The following is an 18,984-nucleotide window of genomic DNA, read 5'->3' as shown; positions in this document are numbered from 1 at the left end:
CTGGAGCTGCAGGTGGGAGGAAAGGAGTCCTGTTGCTGCCTGAAGGATGGCAGGAATTCACACGCATGCTACATGCGCTTCCTGGATTAGCTTAATAGATCTGTGTCCTAAAAAAGGCTATTGGCCTGATTCAGAGTCCATTGAAGACTCCCACTGACATCTGTGGGCTTTGGCTCAGGCCCTATTTGACTATACAGTGTCCTGATTAAACTGGAAGTGGGTTCAAATCCCAGACAGAATTACTTAGAACTAAGATACTATCAGTGGGAGTGTTATAAATAGCTAGACAGATACACAGCACAGTATTGCTAAAGGTAAACATTACAAAACTTAAGAGGCAGGAACCTCTTGAAATAAGGAGCTTGTCTTGAAAATCATGAGATTTTTTTAAAAGAAAACAATAAATGTGTGGTTCTTTATATTTGCTTACAGGTTTCTGAGCCTCTAGGGTTCATCTGTTCAGACTTTTCTCAGTAACCATGAAGGCTAGACATTTATTTTTCTTTTAAATGGAGGCTGAGATTCTCAGGGAATCACAGGACTCCAGGAGCTGGAGCTTTGAGAAAAACAACTCTCGGGAGACTTGGGATAAATATCATGAATTCACAACACTGTAAGCAAGTCAGAGAGAGGAGAGTCTAGTATTTTGTGGGACCCATCGGAATTTATGAGTAGAAACATAAGAACATAGGAATGGCTATATTAGGTCACACCAATGTCCACTTGCCTCAGTATTTTGTCTTCTGACAGTCAACACCAGGTGGTGTTACTGGTTGCTTCAGAGGGAATGAACAGAACAGGGCAATTATCGAGCGAACCATCCCCTGTTGTCCACTCCCAGCTTCTGGCACTTGGAGGCTAGGGACACCCAGAGCATGGGGTTGCATCCCTGACCACTGATGGACCTATCCTCCATGAACTTATCTACTTTTTTTTTAACCCAGTTATACTTTTGACCTTCACAACATCACCTAGCAATAAGTGTACATGTTGATTGTGTGTGTGAAGAAATACTTCCTTTTGTTTAAAACTGCTGTCTATTAATTTTATTGAGTGACTCCTTGTTCTTGTGTTATGTGAAGGGGTAAATAACACTTCCCTATTTATTTTCTCTACACCGGTCATGATTTTATAGACCTCTATCATCATTTTTAGTCTTCTCTTTTCCAAGCTGAAAAGTCTCAGTCTTATTAATCTTTCTTCCTGTGGAAGCTGTTCCATACCCCTAATCATTTTTGTTGCCTTTCCTCTGTATCTTTTCCAATTCTAATATAATGTTTATTGAGATGGGGCGACCAGAACAGCATGCAGTATTCAAGGGGTGGGCGTATCATGTATTTATATAGTGGCATTATGATATTTACTGTCTTATTATGGATCACTTTCCTAATGGTTCCTAACATTCTGGTAGCTTTTTTGAGTGCCGCTGCAGATGTTTTCAGAGAACGATCCACAATGACTCCAAGACCCCATCATTTTGAATGATTAATTGGGATTATGTACAAAATACCAACAGTACGAGCGGGATCCACATCAGGATGTCAATGTTATTCAAAGATTTTTATTTTTATGAAAAAATATAAAATTTTATATCTTACACTACAAAAACATGTACACAAACAAAATGCACATAAAGCATCAAAGGAAAAATAAAAATAAAAGGAAATAAATACAGCAATGCTAAGCCTTCTATGAGTTAAAACTCCAATGCAGGAAACTGAGCTTAATGCAATTGGGGCAGTGTTTAATAGAGGCGCTCCGAGTCCTGACCCACCTGCACTAAGGGGTTTAGATGGACTTAATAATAAAGGACTCGAAACTATATGTTACTCTCAGACTGCTATCAATGTATTTCACACACTTCTTAATGACTAGTTTCAAAACTACAGCAGTCTTAGGAGTGACAATTTTTTGACCACTGGGACTTCTACATGTTTATATTCAACACCGAATAGACACAACTTCTTCACCTTCATCATATTTTTGTTAACATATAGAAGGAATAAATAAAGTTTACAGCTGACTTTTTTTCATCAGTCTTCTTTTTTTTTTTATGATTAGATAACTTCTCCAAAGAATAAATGGAGGTCATTCTAAACAAGAACTGCGCCTAGAAAGACGTCCTCCTTCAGAGATGAAAAAGAACGTTATGAAAAGAATGTTCCTATCTACCATTCCCTTTGAAATATTCCCTTACAATTAGCAGCAAAATGCACTGAAAAAAGTAATCTGTGTAACCATCTGGGCTACTGAGTTGGAAAAGCAAACCACTGTGACTTACCCTAGGTATATACTCTAAGTACAGCTAACAATTTAATTCCGATTATCAAACTTCACCATGTTAATGTAGGTAACATTTGCATTTTTCTTTCAGGTTTTAATTTCCGGTACACCACTAGTAAGGATAGCTAACTATAGTACTTAGCTTTTTCCCCCTCTATGCTTAGACAGAGCAAAACCAGAAAAATATTGTGACCTGATTCTACTGCATGACAATATATACAATATTCCATTTCTAATACCTGATTTTAACCTACAGTATATATTTTTACTTGCTACCCTTTCTTGTATAATAACAAAAAATACCTTCCAAAAGAAAATTTCTCTGCTTGTGCTTTGTATGATATCCCAACTCTGCTAAGGTAAAATAAAGATTCATTGACTAATATTTTAGGCTGCAATTTTCAGAGGGACCTAAGGGAGCTAGGTGCCTAGGGCCAGAGCTTCAAAGATATTTAGATGCCTACTCCCATTGAAATCAAATGGGAGTTAGGAGCCTAAATAGCATTGGGGATCTGGACCCAAGTCCCATGGCCTCTTTTGAAAATTCCAGCTTAAAAACTGGGTGCCTAAGGCTTGGACCCCAAATCCATATTTAGGTAACTAAATGAATGGATTGATTTTCCAATATGCTGAGCACCCAGCAGCGCCCTCTCTGGCTACAACAGGAATCTCGGCTGCACTTTGGAACATCAGGGCACTTATTTAGGCCCCTGTTTTCGAAAATCTTGGTCATGGTTTTTTTTCACTCATATACAGAGTCTATTATAAACAGATTTGTAGCATCGTAAGTGCTTGCATTAAATATAAGAAGGTTTGTATATGTATTTAAATAATTAAGAAAAAGTGCCCAGTTTATTTACAAATGCAATCTGGTTATGGGCATTCCTTTTTCTACTAGTTAACCATAAAGATATTCTGAAGGATGGTCCAGCAAATGGTAATTGATTACACTGTTCTTGGAAGGTAATTCTCACCTTCCTGTAGTAAATCCCCCAAACACTGTATATGAGATTGAAAAACACAAATGGCCAAGGGAATTTTGTTTTAAAAGCCCACAAAAAAGAACAAAACCAAATTCCCCCTTGCATTTTTCACAGAGCACTAATTCACTCCATCAGTTAACAAGTGACTGAAGAGAACAGGTAGAAAAGGGAGAGGATAAGAGCTGGAAGTTGCTAATAAAAATCTCTCCAAGTACAGCTGATTGATGCAAGTGGCAATTGAAGAATTCCTCCAGAAGAAATAAGTTGTTATGTCTGTCTTCCTACGGATTATTTTACAAAGCACTGCAGACAGGAAGACGCAGAGAATCCCACAATGGTTCCCCTGACAGCTCTAATAATGTTATTTATTATTTGACAAATCTCCTTTATGTGCGGCAATTTTTATGTCTTGATTTGTTTTTGTTTTTCTTTGTGGCCCAGTGGCTGACAAAAATAAAACAATGGGACAAGAAATCACACAATCAAGATTTGTCAAACCTCCCCTTCTGGTTTGCTGCCTCGCTGCATCTCATGAAAGCTCCCTATATCAGTTGTCTCTTTTTTCCATTTCTCACATTTGCAGATTAATTTGGTACCTTTCCAATTGGTGACAGGTCCAGGGGTGAACAGATGTAGGAAGAAGACATTTCTTTACTCCCTTTCCAGAGATATCTGACTTCTTCCTACATCTGTTCACCCCTGGACCTGTCACCAATTGGAAAGGTACCATATCTCACTGAGAAGTAGCTAACAGTTCTAGAAGGAAGATGGGTGTTTAGGTGTATGCTTTTACTAAACAAGTTTGCAGGAAACTTGCAGATGCACCAAAGGGATTTAGGAGCACAAGCCCCATAGAAAATCTTTTTTTGTGAGAGATTTTGTTTTATTAGAAGCTGCTATTTGTATCTGGGGTTTGAGGAACTATAAAAAGAAGAAATGTTTAAGAACAACTAAAGTGGTATTCAGAAACGTGCGTCTGAGTGAGAGGAATGAGTAAGTCAAGCAACAGATTAGGTGCTCTTTTTTTCCAGAGGTGAAGAAGAGAAAGGAAAACAGAATATGTTGATACCATCTTCAAGAAAGAATGCTGCAAGATGCTATCCAACCCATATAAACAACGAATATTCCCTAGAATAATGAAAAATATTTGCCATCATTTGAGCAAGTCTTTCAATCCCTATCTTTATCAGAGCCTTTTTTCTTAAAACGAACTATGGGGCCTACTATGGACAATTGGAGAATTCCATCTACACAGAAATACAATCAAAGTCCCTCATTGTTTCAAGATGGGATTCAATGGGAGCTGGGTGCCTAATTCCCATAGGTTCCTTTGAAAATCCCAGCACCCGGGCTTTACAATGTGCAAACTGAAACTGGTCAAGTTCCGGCTAGAGCAATGTTGTTGTTCAAACAAATCACTCCATTATTATAGGATTCCATTACATTTATCAAATTGAGCACATTTCTCCTTCTGCTCCTGTGTGCTTTGTGGCAGAGTGGGACATGTCTGTATCAAACTGTAACAAGGTGGGTGAGGTAATATCTTTTAATGGACCAACTTCTGTTGGTGAGAGAACTGCGCTATTGAACTACACAGATCTCTTCTTCGGGTCTGGCTTTATGTAGCCCGAAAGCTGGTCTCTTCCACAAATTGAAGTTGGTCCATTAAAAGATTACCTCACCCCCCTTGGCGCTCTCATATCCTGGGATCAACATGGCAACCACACTGCAAAGAATCAAATTGTAACCTCCATCTTGTGTTAGGAACTCCATTTTGTGTGATGTGCCGAACACAAGCCTAACCTTAATCAAGGGAAGGTTATTGAATTGTTTTGCAGATAGACACCCTACCCAGGAAAGCTGCTTGACATCTCACTGAAGGGACATCAGGAGAAATTGATATGACAGTCTAGGGCCATCCACTTTGATTGTCTCCCAACTGCTGACTCAATGGAACGATGGTTTTTCTACACTGGGGCCTGAAGGGGGAGAGGGATAAGCCTTCCAGAGGAGCACCTGGGCGAAGGAGACAGAGACTGCACTTAAGAAGGGGTGCTGCTCTGAGTTGGGGGGCTGACCATCACCACAGAACTGAAGGCTTGGTGGAACAAGAGGGCAGGAGGGACTTTGTCCAGACCACAGGCTCACAAGAGCAGTGAGATCAGACTAATGGAGCACTCAGGACTTCCGTTATTTTTTGATGCTCTGTAACTGCAATGTTTTGAAGAGTAAAGTGTCTGTGGGGAAGAAATTCCGTGCCTAAGCCTGTGCTCCCTGCTTCCCTGCCATGTTGTCCTTCAAGGAGTTAACCTCGTACCCCAGAGAGCCCACAGCCTCAGTGAAGCTCTGGGCGAGTGTGTGTAAGCAACTGAGTGGCTCAGGAGGTCAGAGGCACTGGTTTTATTGACTAAGGTGGTGGACTGACAAGCCAAGGAAGGGCTCAAGACAAGAGATCTGAGCCTGGGAGTGTGCCCTATAGATCCAGAGCTAAAAACAGTGACTAGTCTCTACCCAGACCCAGTTGGCTTGGAAGCACACGGGTCCCTGAGATTAAGTCCGTTTGCACCAGATTGGTTACAGTACACAGGGGTGCTGAGGCATGCTGGATATTTTAGGGGGAGGCTTTCAAAGGTACAGAAGAAATTAGGTACCCAACTGCCATTGAAAGCCAGTGTGAGTTGGATGGCTAACTCCCATTTATGCTTTTGAAATCTGCCTCTTAATAGCCAGAGCTCATGTAGAAATAGAGGGAGAAATGACTTTTATTGAAATGCATGCTTGTTACCTCACATATGTAATTAAAACTCCTGAAAGCTTTGTTTTCATATGTTGTTTGAACCAAAGAGCAGCAAAAATACAAGCAAAGTGGTAGCACAAAACAACCAAAACCAAACCAACCAAAACCAAATCTAACCAAAAATTCTTGTACCTGGGTGTGTAGCAAACTGTACAGTATATACATATTAATCATGTATTCATCTCACAGAAGAGCAAATTAAAAGGAACTTTATAACACAGAGGGGGAAAAATATACACCCTGTATTGTATTTGCCACTGAACAAGCAACATGTTTCTACGCTAGTCTCTATAACGTAACGCTGTGTAACAGCATCTTTTAAATTTACAAAACAAAATATCTATCAAGAAATAATCTAATCATATTGCTCTTCAATACACTTCTGTAGACAATTAAGACTTGAAGTAAACTTCAGTAAACTGCAGCTTTTGTTAGCCCATGAATGACTACAAAACTTTTCCATTCAAGTAAGTCCTTGGAAGTATTAACATGTGCTGCCATAATTCAGTATATAAAGGTGCTCTCTATATAGTCCATGTACAGACAAAGTGTGGCGGGAAGGCTTTTTCTTGTTGTTGCTGAAGCATAAGAAAATGGTTAACCTCATGTACAGTAGATCCATTTCCATGCATGTTACATTTACTTCAGGAATATGAAGACACAAATAGGAAGGAAAGGAAAATTTTAGTCAAACACTGATTATAAATTATGTGGCAGAGGCCAGCCAATGTCCTTCAGTTATAGAAATAACCAACTTTCCCTTTTTTTTTTCTTATAATAAATCTCAGGGCTAGTTTACAAAGTGCAGGGTCGATCACTTGAGAAAGTGACTTTAAAACCAAGTTACAATGGCACCATCCCATTCACCAACTGGACCTTCATCTCTTGAAGGCTGCTCATTATCTTCTTCTGGTGACCAACAAGTGTCACTCCAAGCCGCCTCAAATCCCTGTGTGGAGAAAGCACATGTAGGTTCTCTAGATTACTGTGGGCAGATCTCAGTATTTAAGAACTTTTAGGTGCTGTAAATGGATAGTGATACTAACACCTCACGCTTACCGTACATGGATCTCAGACTGCTTTACAAAGGTGGTATCATTATCCTTTAAAAAAAACAAACAAACAGATGGGGAAATCTCAGGCCCTGAGAAGTGAAGTAATTTGCCAGGAACATATAACAGGCCAGAGCTTAAATAAGGAACTGGGAGCCAAACTTTGATCTCCTCATTCTGAAAATGTTGGACCGAACTGTGTAAATGTGAAACATCTGATTTGAACGGTGCACCAGACGAAACTATTTCCTTCGGCTGATGTTCTGAGCAGATTACAGTGAATACATCAAAATGATGGCATAGCCTCTGTCTTTAATTTTCTCATCAGATTGGAGAGCCAACGCTTTATTCCTTTTATCAAACACATACAGAAATGTCTGGTTGCGGTGAGAGCGCTGGGGGCTACACTAGTATGAAAATCAGCCTCTTAATCAAGCTGTTTTGCTTGATACGTGTATTAGCCAAACCCCAAGTGGGTTCATTTATACCACAGGAGCAATTCAGCACACTAGGGACGTCCAGGTCAGACTTCCCAGTCCTTGAGAAATACCTCCCAGTCTGGGTGACAGACTTTTGGGGCTCAGTGTAATTATCTTAATGGGTTATGTGGATACAAACGACAAGACTCAAGATAATCTGCTGGCAGTTTATTGGGTTGGAGGCTGTTGAATGAACCATGCTTGAGTCTTGGGAAATTCTGTAGTAGGTATAAAGATTGTGTTGCTTGTCTCCACCAGTAGGTGCCAGCGTTAAGCAGAAGAAAGTGCACTTTTACCTAAAAGTGAATTAAATATTAAAGATCCTATTAGGACTTCATATTTTCTTAAGGAGAACAATTTGAATGGGGAATTTTGCTGTAAAAATTATGCCATAATATGGCTTTAGGGCTATTATTTATGCTAATGTTTTGGGAAGGAAGGATCCAGTCATGTGTATTTATGTTTCTGACATAAGGTGACATGATTGTTAGAATACTTATCAGTGATTATGAAGGGATGAGGGCCCCTGTCCTGAAGCCTTCCTACGCGAGGAACTCTAGAATTCCACCTGTGAAGTACCTTCTAAATCAGGTCTGGAGTAATTAATGTATCAATTTTTACAATATAAGTGTTCTAATCTCCTCTTTCCTACATGTACATAACTCCAATTGATGCCAATGGGAGTTTCATGAGCACATTGGGTGGGATTTTCGAAAGTGCCCAAGTAATTTAGGAGCACTGAAAATCATTGGGACTTGTGCTCAGGAACTTCTGAAAATCCCTCCCCTCGAGAAGAATTACTGATCACTGTGGGGGGCCAGTTTCTCCAAATTGTTCAGCACCTAGCAGGTCCCAAAATCTGGCTGCTTCCTTCAGGTGCCTAAACGAGAGCGGAGTTATTTTGAAAATCTGACCCTAGGGATTCTGTGTTCAATAATCAGACTGTATCTCAAAAACTGTATACAAAACAAACAGGGCTGACTTGGGTATTTTAACAAGTAATCCCGCCCAAGGGGAGGGAAAGCTAGATCTGTCCTCCACAGACTGACAAATTTTCAGCCTTTTGACTTGGAACAAGCCTGCTTTGTTTAGCTACACGGCCTCCTTTCAGCTGGTGCATGAGATGCATAAAGGAAGTCACAACCTGCGTGCGACAGAGGTCAGGGAACCACAACTGCATGCTCGTTATTTGGAACAAAGGACTTTTAATGGCTGCAAAAGTGTCTCACTTTTTCTGAGACAGACCTTTCATTTCGGCCTCCACTGAATTGTGAAAACGGTTCAGCAAGTGACACAGCAATCTTAGTAATGAAGGAACAGGTGGGAATGCCATTGCAATAGGTGATTTATTTTCAGTACACAGCACAGCTGGTAATGTACACCAGAAATAGGATGGTAGGGTCAGATTTTTAAAAAGGCTCAAAACCCTTCCCCCATTTTTTTTTCAGTGGGAACTGTTGGGGAACGAGCGCATTTGAAAATCCAGACCCTTCACTTAAAGTAACTAAAATGGGAGCTTAGCTTTTCTGAAAACCTGGCCCCAAATATTTAATGCATTCATAGTTTCTCTGATGGTATCACTCTGCTCCAGCCATACAATGCAGACCAGCCAGCCTGAAACACTAGTGGGTGTTTGCATTCCATATGCCATTCTATTAATCCAATATTAAAACTCCCTCATAAACTACAGTAGCAGTTGGTTTCCTCTTCCCAAAGCCAGTCCAGAATTTTTGATACTTACTACCCTTCTCTTTTCCCTTGCCATAACATATCCTCCATAACTCAATATACCTCTTGATTAAAAAAAGAGAGAGAGAGAGAGAGAGAGAGATTGGGAAAAATACAGAAGTTTCCAGTTTCGGTGTATAAGCTGTCACCAGGGGATCTACTGTATTAATCAAATATTGCAGTGAAGGGTCCTGATCCTGCTATATATGAAGCCATTGGACATAATTGTGGATGGTTCCTGCGTAGGGGAGAGATGTCATGGTGCTTCTCCATCTGCCACAAGCCCTCTGGGAAAGCAGTCCATGCTCATCTTTACAAATCACCCTAGCTCCATGGAAGTTTTCCTTCCTAGTGCCCTAGTGAGTGCTAGCTATCTGAAAGGTTACAAAGAAGGGCAGCAGTAAGGCAGAGCAGGGGAAGAGAAGGGTTACTTACCTGTAACTGGAGGGATGTGTAGTCCCTATCTGTATTCCACAAAGGGTTTATGCATGTGCCCGTGCAGCTGGAGCCAGAGAATTTGAAAGTAGTCGTGTCCATTAGTCCACGCACATTCCCTTTCTTCACCTCATGGTTCCATCTGAGGCGATAAAGGGCAGGGTGGACTGACCGCATCTACGGTTCCTTCTCCACCGCAAATCAAACAGATCTACAGCAGAGGGGAAGGAGGGTGGGACTGGACTACAGATAGGGACCACACATCTTGGAAGAACCTCCAGTTACAGGTAAGTAACTTCCTCTTCTTCTTCGAATGATGGTCCCTATTGTATTCCACTGAGGTGACTGACAAGCAGTACCTAATTCAGAGAAAAGTGCGAGGAAGAGGATGACACAGTTGAACAGAGGACAGCCAGCTAAATGAGGCATCCGTTGCAGAGTTCTGCACCGAGGTATAGCGTGAAGCAAAGGTATTCACCGAACACTACATAGCTGCTCTGCATATGTCTGGAAACAAGACATTGTGGAGGGTGGCTGTAGTCGATGCCTGGGCTCTTGCAGAATGTGCTCTCACTCCAAGGGGTAGGTGCAGTTCTGACAACTGGTGGAGTGTAATACACCCCGAAATCCATTTGGAAATCCTCTGTGTGGAGATTGCCTGCCCCTTAATCTTCTCAGTTACAGCGATCAATAGTCTAGGGGACTTCCTGATTGGTTTAGTCCTCTAAAGGTAGAAGGCCAAGGCCCTGCAGACAGAAGGCGTCGCTCCTCCACTGAGGTGTGAGACTTTGGAAAGAAAGCAGATAAGTGTATGGGTTGGTTGACATGAAACCAGGATATGACCTTTGGTAGAAACTTGGGGTGTAGGCGCAGGGAGACTTTGTCCTTATGAAACATGGTGAAAGGGGGATCTGCCATCATGGCCCCAAGTTCACCTACCCCTCTTGCCAAAGTAATAGCCAGTAGGAAGGTGACTTTCATGGAAAGGAGGTACATAGAGCATGAAGCCAGAGGCTCTACGGGCAGTTTCATTAATGCTGATAGAACGAGGTTAAGGTCCCACTGGGGAGTGATAGGTGGTATGGGTGAGAAAGTCCTGAGGAGACCTTTCCAAAACATGGTAGTCAACAGATGTGTAAATATGGAGTGTCCTTCCATGGGAGAGTGGAAGGCACTGATGGTTGCTATGTGGAGCTTGAGAGAATTGAGGGAGAGCCCTGATGTCTTCCAGGACAGGAGGTAGTCCAAAAGAAGAGGAATGTCCACTTCCTCGGGGGAAAGCCCTTTCTGCTGGGCCCAGGAAGTGATGTGTTTCCACTTGGCCCAATAGGGATTTTTGACTTGTCTCTTTCCTGCAGCTCGAAAGGATGTCTTGCACTGCCGATGAATACTCCCGTTCTAGAGATGCCCATCCAAATACCAAGCTCTGAGGTGAAGCATCTGTGCATTGGATGTCTGATCTTGCCGTTGTGCTGCATGAGCAGCTCCTGGAAAGCGGGTAGGGGTAGTGAGGGATGGGCCGACATGTGAAGAAGGTTGGGAAACCAAAACTGGAGCGGCCAGAATGGGGTGAGCAGAAGAACTGTGGCTCTCTGCCACCTGTTCTTGTGGAGGACTTGTGGGAGCAGTAGAAGAGGAGGGAAGGCATAGTTGATCTGGTCCGACCAATGGAGGATGAAGGCATCACCTTGAGAATGGATACTGACACCCCGCCTTTGCATTTGTTGTTGACATGGTATAGAATCATAGAATCATAGAATATCAGGGTTGAAAGGGACCTCAGGAGGTCATCTAATCCAACCCCCTACTCAAAGCAGGACCGATTCCCAACTAAATCAGTTGGTAGGCAAAGAGGTCTCTGGTTGGAGACCCCCATTAGCTGAAGAAGTCATTTAGCATGGAGTCATGAAGCTCCCGAGTGGCGACAAATCTTCTGCTGAGAGAGACTGCAATCACATTGTGAGTCCTGAAAAATAGGTTGCCGACAACAGGCTTTTATGGGCAATGCACCAATCCCAGAGATTGACTGCTTCTGCACATAGAGTAGTCAACCTCGTGCCCACTTGTTTGTTGATGTAATAAATGGTGGTAGTGTTGTCCAACTTTCTAAAAACGTGACAGGAGCAAATGGATGGGAGAAATGCTTGACATGTTCAGACCACCCAGAGTTCCAGAATGTTGATGCACATCCTGGAATCCCGAAGGATCCATGTCCCTTGCATTATGTGGTCTCCCATGTGCGCTCCCAGTCCTTTGAGGGGTGTATCCATGAGGATCATCCTGTCCTGGGAGGATGGGAGGAAGGGGATCCCTGTACAGACATGCTGGGGTCCACTACTGGAGGGAAGAGAGCACCTCATGGAGTGACTGACAGCATAAGGTGCATGGCACATTGCGTGGGTGAGTAAACATGCTCGAGCCATCTGTAGGCAGTGAAGTTGGAGGTGAGCGAAGGTGGTGATGTATGTGCAGGCTGCTATGTGGTCAAGGAGGGATTAGCAAGTCCTGACTGGGACAGACTGTTGACTACTTGGTCAACGAGTTCCTGCAGAGTGTGGAATCTGTCCCTTGATAGGTAAGCTCAGGCTGTGATTGAACTGATGGAGGCTCCTATGAAGTCCAAGGACTGTGTGGGAATCAAAGATGATTTTTTGACATTTGACTCCCAGGAAAGAAAGGAAACTGAGCAACATGGAGGTCCAGATTCGAGTTTCGTCTGGATCACGCTGCTAGTAGCTAGTCGTTGAGATAGGGAAAAATAAATTCCCTGGAGTGCCTGAGGTAACTGCCACTAAAGAGAAAACTTTGTTGAAAACCCGGTGAGCAGTAGTGAGTCCAAAAGGACCCTGTACCGAAAATGCTAAGGACCCACCATGAATCTCAGGAATCTTTTGTGGGTTGGATGAATGTCTATATGAAAACAGGTGGCCCACATATTGAGAGTCATAAACCATATGTCTTTTTTCTAGTGATGGTATGATGGCCTCTAAAGTGACTATATGAAAGTTGGGGTTGTGGATGAAGCGGTTGAGATGATGGTAGATCCAGGATTGGTCTCCACCTGCCCTTCTTCTTGGGTACCCGGAAGTAAGTCGAATAAAACCCTCTTCCCTGATAGCTGGAGGAACACACACTATCGCTCCCCTCTGTAGTAAAGAATCTACTTCTAGAGCAAAGACGCTGCCATGAGAGTGGTCCCTGAAAAGGGATTGGGGTAGGGGATGTGGACGAGGTAGCATGGTGAACTCGATTGTTTAGCCATAGTGGATGATATCCAGGACCCTCTTGTCCATTGTTATTGCTCTCGAAGCTGGTAAAAGGAGAGCTAGGTGACCCCCAAAGGGGATGTGTTTGTTGCATGGCAGTGTTTGTTGCATTTGTTTGTTGCATGGTGGTTGATGGCTTTCTAGCAGTTTTCAGAAATATTGTTTCTGAGAGGATTTAACATGAGATGATGAAGACTGTGAAGGGGAGTCTGGAGGGCGGGATTGTTGGGTCTTTCAGCACTTATGAGGAGATGCGTATGGTATTTGATGGAAGAACTGCGGAGTCCTGAACTGCTGAGTAGGTGGCATGTGGTAGAATTTCTGCTTGGATGCAGATGTATGGTTACCCAGCAATTGAAGTGTGGCTCTGAAATCCTTGAGGGAGAGGAAGGAATCATGGGTCTTCAGATTAAACAGGTGCGACTCATATCCAGTTTTGGGCCCCGTACTACAAGAAGGATGTGGAAAAATTGGAAAGAGTCCAGCGGAGGGCAACAAAAATGATTAGGAGGCTGGAGCACATGACTTATGAGGAGAGGCTGAGGGAACAGGGATTGTTTAGTCTGCAGAAGAGAAGAATGAGGGGGGGATTTGATAGCTGCTTTCAACTACCTGAAAGGGGATTCCAAAGAGGATGAATCTAGACTGTTCTCAGTGTTACCAGATGACAGAACAAGAAGTAATGGTCTCAAGTTGCAGTGGGGGAGGTCTAGGTTGGATATTAGGAAAAACTTTTTTCACTAGGAGGGTGGTGAAGCACTGGAATGGGTTACCTAGGGAGGTGATGGAATCTCCTTCCTTAGAGGTTTTTAAGGTCAGGCTTGACAAAGCCCTGGCTGGAATTATTTAGTTGGGGATTGGTCCTGCTTTGAGCAGGGGGTTGGACTAGATGATCTCCTGAGGTCCCTTCCAACCCTGATATTCTATGATTCTATGATCGAAAGGGAGATCCTCAGTGGTATTTTGCACCTCTATTGGGAAACGGGATGAGGGCAGCCAGGATTCCCTCTGCATGACAATGCCCATGGCTAGAGCACAACTAGATATCCGCAGCATCTACAGCCGACTGCAGTGGTTTGCCACCAGTTTGCCCTCCTCCAGGATAGATTGGAAACACATTTGATCTTGCTGAGGCAGCTTTTCAGTAAAGTCCTCCAACTTTCTGTAGTTGAGGAAGTCATATTTGGCCAGCAAGGCCTGGTAGTTTGAAATTCAAAATTGATGTTTAGAGGGATAACCTTGCATCCCAGAAAGTCTAAGCGTTTGCCCTCCTTATCCGATGGGGTGGAGTGTGGGTGTTGCTATCTGCACCATTCCATTTCTGCTTACACCAGGAAGGAATTGGGGGGGGGGGAAAGAAACTCTGACCCCAGCGGGAACCAGTAAACAGATTCCCCAACAGCCTCCCTTCTACTAAAACTACTACGAAAAACTAAACTATTTTAAAAACAGCAAAAACTAGAAAACTATAAACTGGGTTTGTCAGAGACAAGAGGACACTAGCAGCTCCGACTTGGACCATGCATCAGTGAGAAGGAACTGGAGATGCAGTCGGTCCGCCCCGCCCTTTATTATCTCAGACGAAACAATGAGGTGAAGCAAGGGCTCATGTGCAGACCAACAGACACCACTACTTTCAAATTCTCCAGCTCCGGACGCATGGTGTACATGCGTAAATCCTCAGTGGAGTACAATAGGGACCATCACTCGAAGAAGAACATCTGTGCCTTATTTAATGTTGCCTTGTACATTACAAGGAAAGTGGTGACATTCTCAAAAACACCTAAGGGTTGGTCTACACTAGGAACTTAATCACCATAGTTACGTCTCTCAGGAATGTGAAAAATCCACACCCCTGTGAGATGTATCTATATCGACATAACCTCCAGTGTAGACAACCCTGGGTTGACAGAAGAATTCTTCCATTGACTACCACCTTTCGGGGAAGTGGATTACCTACGCCAACAGGAGAATCCTTTGTCTACACTGGAGCGCTACAGTGGCGTAGCTGCAGTGGCACTGCGGTAGCGTTTAAAGTATAGACAAGCCCTAAAAAGCCTAGAGGTATCTCTACAGTGCGATACAAGACCTGTGGCACAGCTCAGGCTGGCCTGGGTCAGCTGGCTTGGGGGCTAAAAGTTGCCGTGTAGATGTTCAGGCTCAGGCTGAAGTCTAGAATCTGAACGCCTGTGGGGGGCAGGGACTTGCGCCTGGGCTCCAGCCTGAGTGTGAACTTCTAGATGGCATTTTTTAGCCCTGCAGCCCAAGCTGCAGTCAATTGACCTGGGTTCTGAGACTCGGTGCCGCAGGTTTTTTATTGCAGTGTAGACCTACCCTAAAAGTCCCATTTTCATAAATGAGTTAGGCCCTTCTGAGTTCCTAAGGGTCTAAGTTGCTTTTCAAAATGGGACTGAGTCATTTTTGAAAATATTTCCCCAAATCTTTAAAAGGTACCTCACCTTCTCCCCTACTCACCCAGGCGCCCACCACCGGGCCCAGGCATCAGGCAATTGCATGTGTAAAAATGGCTGCCTAACCATTTACAAGTCAAGTTATTCCCTTGCGTGCAGGAATGGCACACAGGATCCTGGGGATTGCGGGTGCATCTGTGCAAGCACAAAAGCACTGAGCCTCCACTTGTTAAAATAGGTGCCCCGGAGGATCGGTGCAGCTGCCATGTCTACAGTGCTAAGAGTTCTCTCCTTCTTCATTTCCTTTCCTTGGCCTATAGTTGAAAATGAAAATAAACATGAGTTCAAAGCTGTGTGCTACAGCCGTGTTAATGACCTGACATCAACAGACCAAAGCCAAGGAAATCAGAGCGAAAATTGCTCTTTTGTCCTTAGCTCTTTCCCTGAAGCTCATTCCTTACAGCACCACAGATGGCATGTGCTTCAGGAATAGGGACTGTCCTGAAAGCCCAGCTCCAAACATAGCTCAGGACAATGTGGTGGTCTCTTTCACTGTGCTATAGCTTATACTTCCATTAACCGAATTCTTATCCTTAAAGATTGGGCAAGAAAAATCTTTAAAACACTTTATTTAGCGACAGTTCTGCTTATACATCATGGACCAGATTTTCAAATTCAGAGCAAAAGAGCTGAGCTTCCATTTAAGCAACTAAATAAAAAGGCAGATTTCCAGAAATGGTCAGCACGCAGCATCTCACAACCTGGCCGCATAGATCAGCTGTTTTCCATTTCCCATTTCAGGGCCAGATTCTGCCACTCTTACTCAGGCTGTGTGGTACCTTAGTCCTATGGAAATCAATGGGACTGCTCCAGGTACCACTCAACTTGAGTGAGAGTGTATGGATTGGTTCCTTAGGCTGGGATTTTCAGAGGATACTAAGGGAATTAGGCACCACTTACTAGAGACTTGTGAATGAAATAAGCATCTTTGTTTTTTAAGAGTTCATCTGCTCTTGTTCATTATTCCCTTCCGGCATCATCACAAGGTCAGAGCTGGGTCCTCTGGAAATAATCGTGATGTCACAAACTGAGGATTGGGGCTTTAGGGTAAGAATAAGCAGCAGGAGCAGGTGAATCCTTGAATATTCGTCATTCAAATTATTTAAAAAAAAAATAATAAATAATTTATTTTATTTTATAAGAAAAATTACAATGCAAAGCAACACAACACATATCATTACAAATATTCATAGCTGTTCAATTAATAACAACCCCCCCCCAGGAGTCCTGAGATTCAGTAAATACAGGTTTTTCAAAAGGTGTGGGATAGTAGTCCACATTTTGTTAGTAATAGGTCCGATCAAGTGCCAGATTGAGAGTCAAGTCATGGTCTATCTATTCTTGAGTGTTGTCCTGGTCAGGTTATTCTTGTTGTGTAATGAAAGAGTTCCAGACACACTCAAAGTCACTAGCTGGTCCACAAGTTTAAAGAGCAGGCCTTCTCCAATCCGCACAGCTTCCTTCAAGTCTGATATCCATACGGAAACAGGGGCTGGTGGGTGAGGCTCCACCTTTCACAAGGTGATTCATCCCTTTGCAAGAATTAGAACTAAATGTAGACATCACTCTTTGAACACATTCATTTTCAGGTCTTTGCTTAAGCAGGCAGAGCTCAGGACTTGGGGCGATATTCACATTAGCCCTTTGGCTTTTAATTTTCCATTTGTTGCTACCAGGGAGTCATTTCTGGGACACGTGCATTCATTTGAACCTGCCATTGGTGGTCGTTGGGATTTTTATTTGATTGGTGAGAGGACAGAACAGGATTTTCAAAAGTAACCAGTGATTTCAGGGGCCTCCATTTTTGGGTGTCCAACTTGAGATGTCTTAACGAGGCCTAGTTTTCAGAAAGCTCTGAGCAGCTGCTCTCTGAAAACCAGGCCCTTTTAAGATGACCCTAGTTGGGCACCCAAACTCACTAGTCACTTTCAAAAATTTTGGCCAGTCTTTAAGGGGGCTTTATATTTTTTTCAGTGGAATGTAGAACAGTTCTCTTTATTTCACATTAATGATATTATTCTGTATTATTGGGCCGGGATGGTCCGGCTCTCCTCTTTCTATCTAACCTCCACCTCTGTCACCATACAGTTGGAATTTTGCATCTACAGTCTTACATAGTGTTTGGAGAAGACCTCATGTATTTTAAAGGCTGTTTTACTGGTGCAATTTGGGAAATGAAAACTACTTTCAAATGATCTTGTTTTCACCGGATCCCCCCAAGTCCCAGCTCTGGAATGTATTGAACAGTTGCCTATATAGACAATGACATGTAACATTTAACCGGAATTCTTATTTGCACTGTACAAAATATTTCGTTGTCCCCTTTTACGAAAAAAAAAGAATAACCTTTTTAACCAATAAAGAATGCTGTGTGTTCCCAGGTTCATTTTTTTTTCCTAATAGCAACTAAAGAACCTATAGAATTATAGGATGGATTCACATTAGTAGCCAGAAAAGCATTTCTTTCCTTATTTGAGAAACAGTGGCTCAGATCCTCAGCTGGTGTCATTCAGCCTAGCTTTGTTGACTAACCTCGGTCTTTGACAATTTTCATTTTGGACTATTGAAGTCAATGGAGATTTGCTAATTTACATCAGCTGAAGATCTGGCCGTTTGTGTTTTTAACATATATAAAGGATATCACAGAGTTTTGCTTTCTTTTTGTTTTGTTTTTTTTCCAATTAGCCTGTTATAATTTTCTCAGGAACACTATTGACTTGAGTGCAGATTATCTGACCAAACCAAGGTAGCCTGTGTTCTAACTGTCAGATGAGACTGTACAATGGCAGAAGCGGTCTCAGAACCCAGCCTGACCTGTGGGAGTGTAACGGAGCAGGAAGCAGGGCAGATTTGACCTGGGAATGTTGCAGGGGGGTTGCAGCGGGGATGTGGGACTTCCCTTGAAGGAAGCTACCTGAGCTGTAACCTGAGCCAGGAACGGGGGTGGGGAGAATTAACACCTTCTGCCCGGGAGACTGAACAAAGGAGAGGAGCAGCGGGAGGGGCTGGGAGTTTAGTTTCGGTTGGGGCTGGGTGGTGCAACGCAGGGAACCCCAAGCTGGGGTCTAAGCTCCCTGAACCTCCCAGAGGGACCTAATTGAGGGGGTCTGGTCGTACCTACACGCTCTGCTTGAGACTGTGTTCCTGTCCTTAAATAAACCTTCTGCTTTACTGGCTGGTTGAGAGTCGCAGTAAATCTCGGGAAGAGGGGTGCAGGGCCCTAACTCCCCCACAATCCGCAACAACTGGTGGCAGCGGTGGGATCTACTGCACCCCATGGACGGCGCTTCCTGCAGTAAGTGACTGGGGAGCAGTAAAACAAAGGGGGATTGACGGGGACCAGGCCTGCTGAAGAGTGGGAGAGAGACGGTTATTACCCCTGGGAGTGTGTGACCAGCGAGAAGAACTTTTGCAGTAACAGGGTCCCCCGGGGGGATCGCAGCAAGTGGTCCCAGGGGCGGAGGAGTCTGCAGCTCGACCCTGGCAGAGA

General features: G+C 43.4%; 1 protein-coding gene across 9 annotated transcripts in view; it reads right to left on the bottom strand.

The window, feature by feature from the left end:
• The window catches only part of EPHA5 (EPH receptor A5), a 399,378-nt gene that overhangs the window by 55,159 nt on the left and 325,235 nt on the right, over nucleotides 1-18,984 (bottom strand). For 5 of the 9 annotated variants that reach the window (XM_054029616.1, XM_054029620.1, XM_054029617.1 and 2 more), the window contains one exon: nucleotides 1,542-7,012. The exons of 1 other annotated variant lie outside the window; for it this stretch is intronic. In XM_054029616.1, the coding sequence (XP_053885591.1) occupies nucleotides 6,907-7,012 (106 nt within the window). In that variant the 3' untranslated portion in view covers nucleotides 1,542-6,906. Of the gene's footprint in view, nucleotides 1-1,541; nucleotides 7,013-7,407; nucleotides 7,891-16,608; nucleotides 17,027-18,984 lie in introns of those variants that run through there. 3 more of the 9 variants (XM_054029618.1, XM_054029619.1, XM_054029623.1) reach the window with 2 other exon arrangements.

This window comes from Malaclemys terrapin, chromosome 5 (assembly GCF_027887155.1).
Source record: "Malaclemys terrapin pileata isolate rMalTer1 chromosome 5, rMalTer1.hap1, whole genome shotgun sequence".
In the NCBI taxonomy this organism is placed as follows: Eukaryota; Metazoa; Chordata; order Testudines; family Emydidae; genus Malaclemys; species Malaclemys terrapin.
Note: the sequence above shows the minus strand (reverse complement) of the source record. Positions and strands in the feature narration are given on the sequence as shown.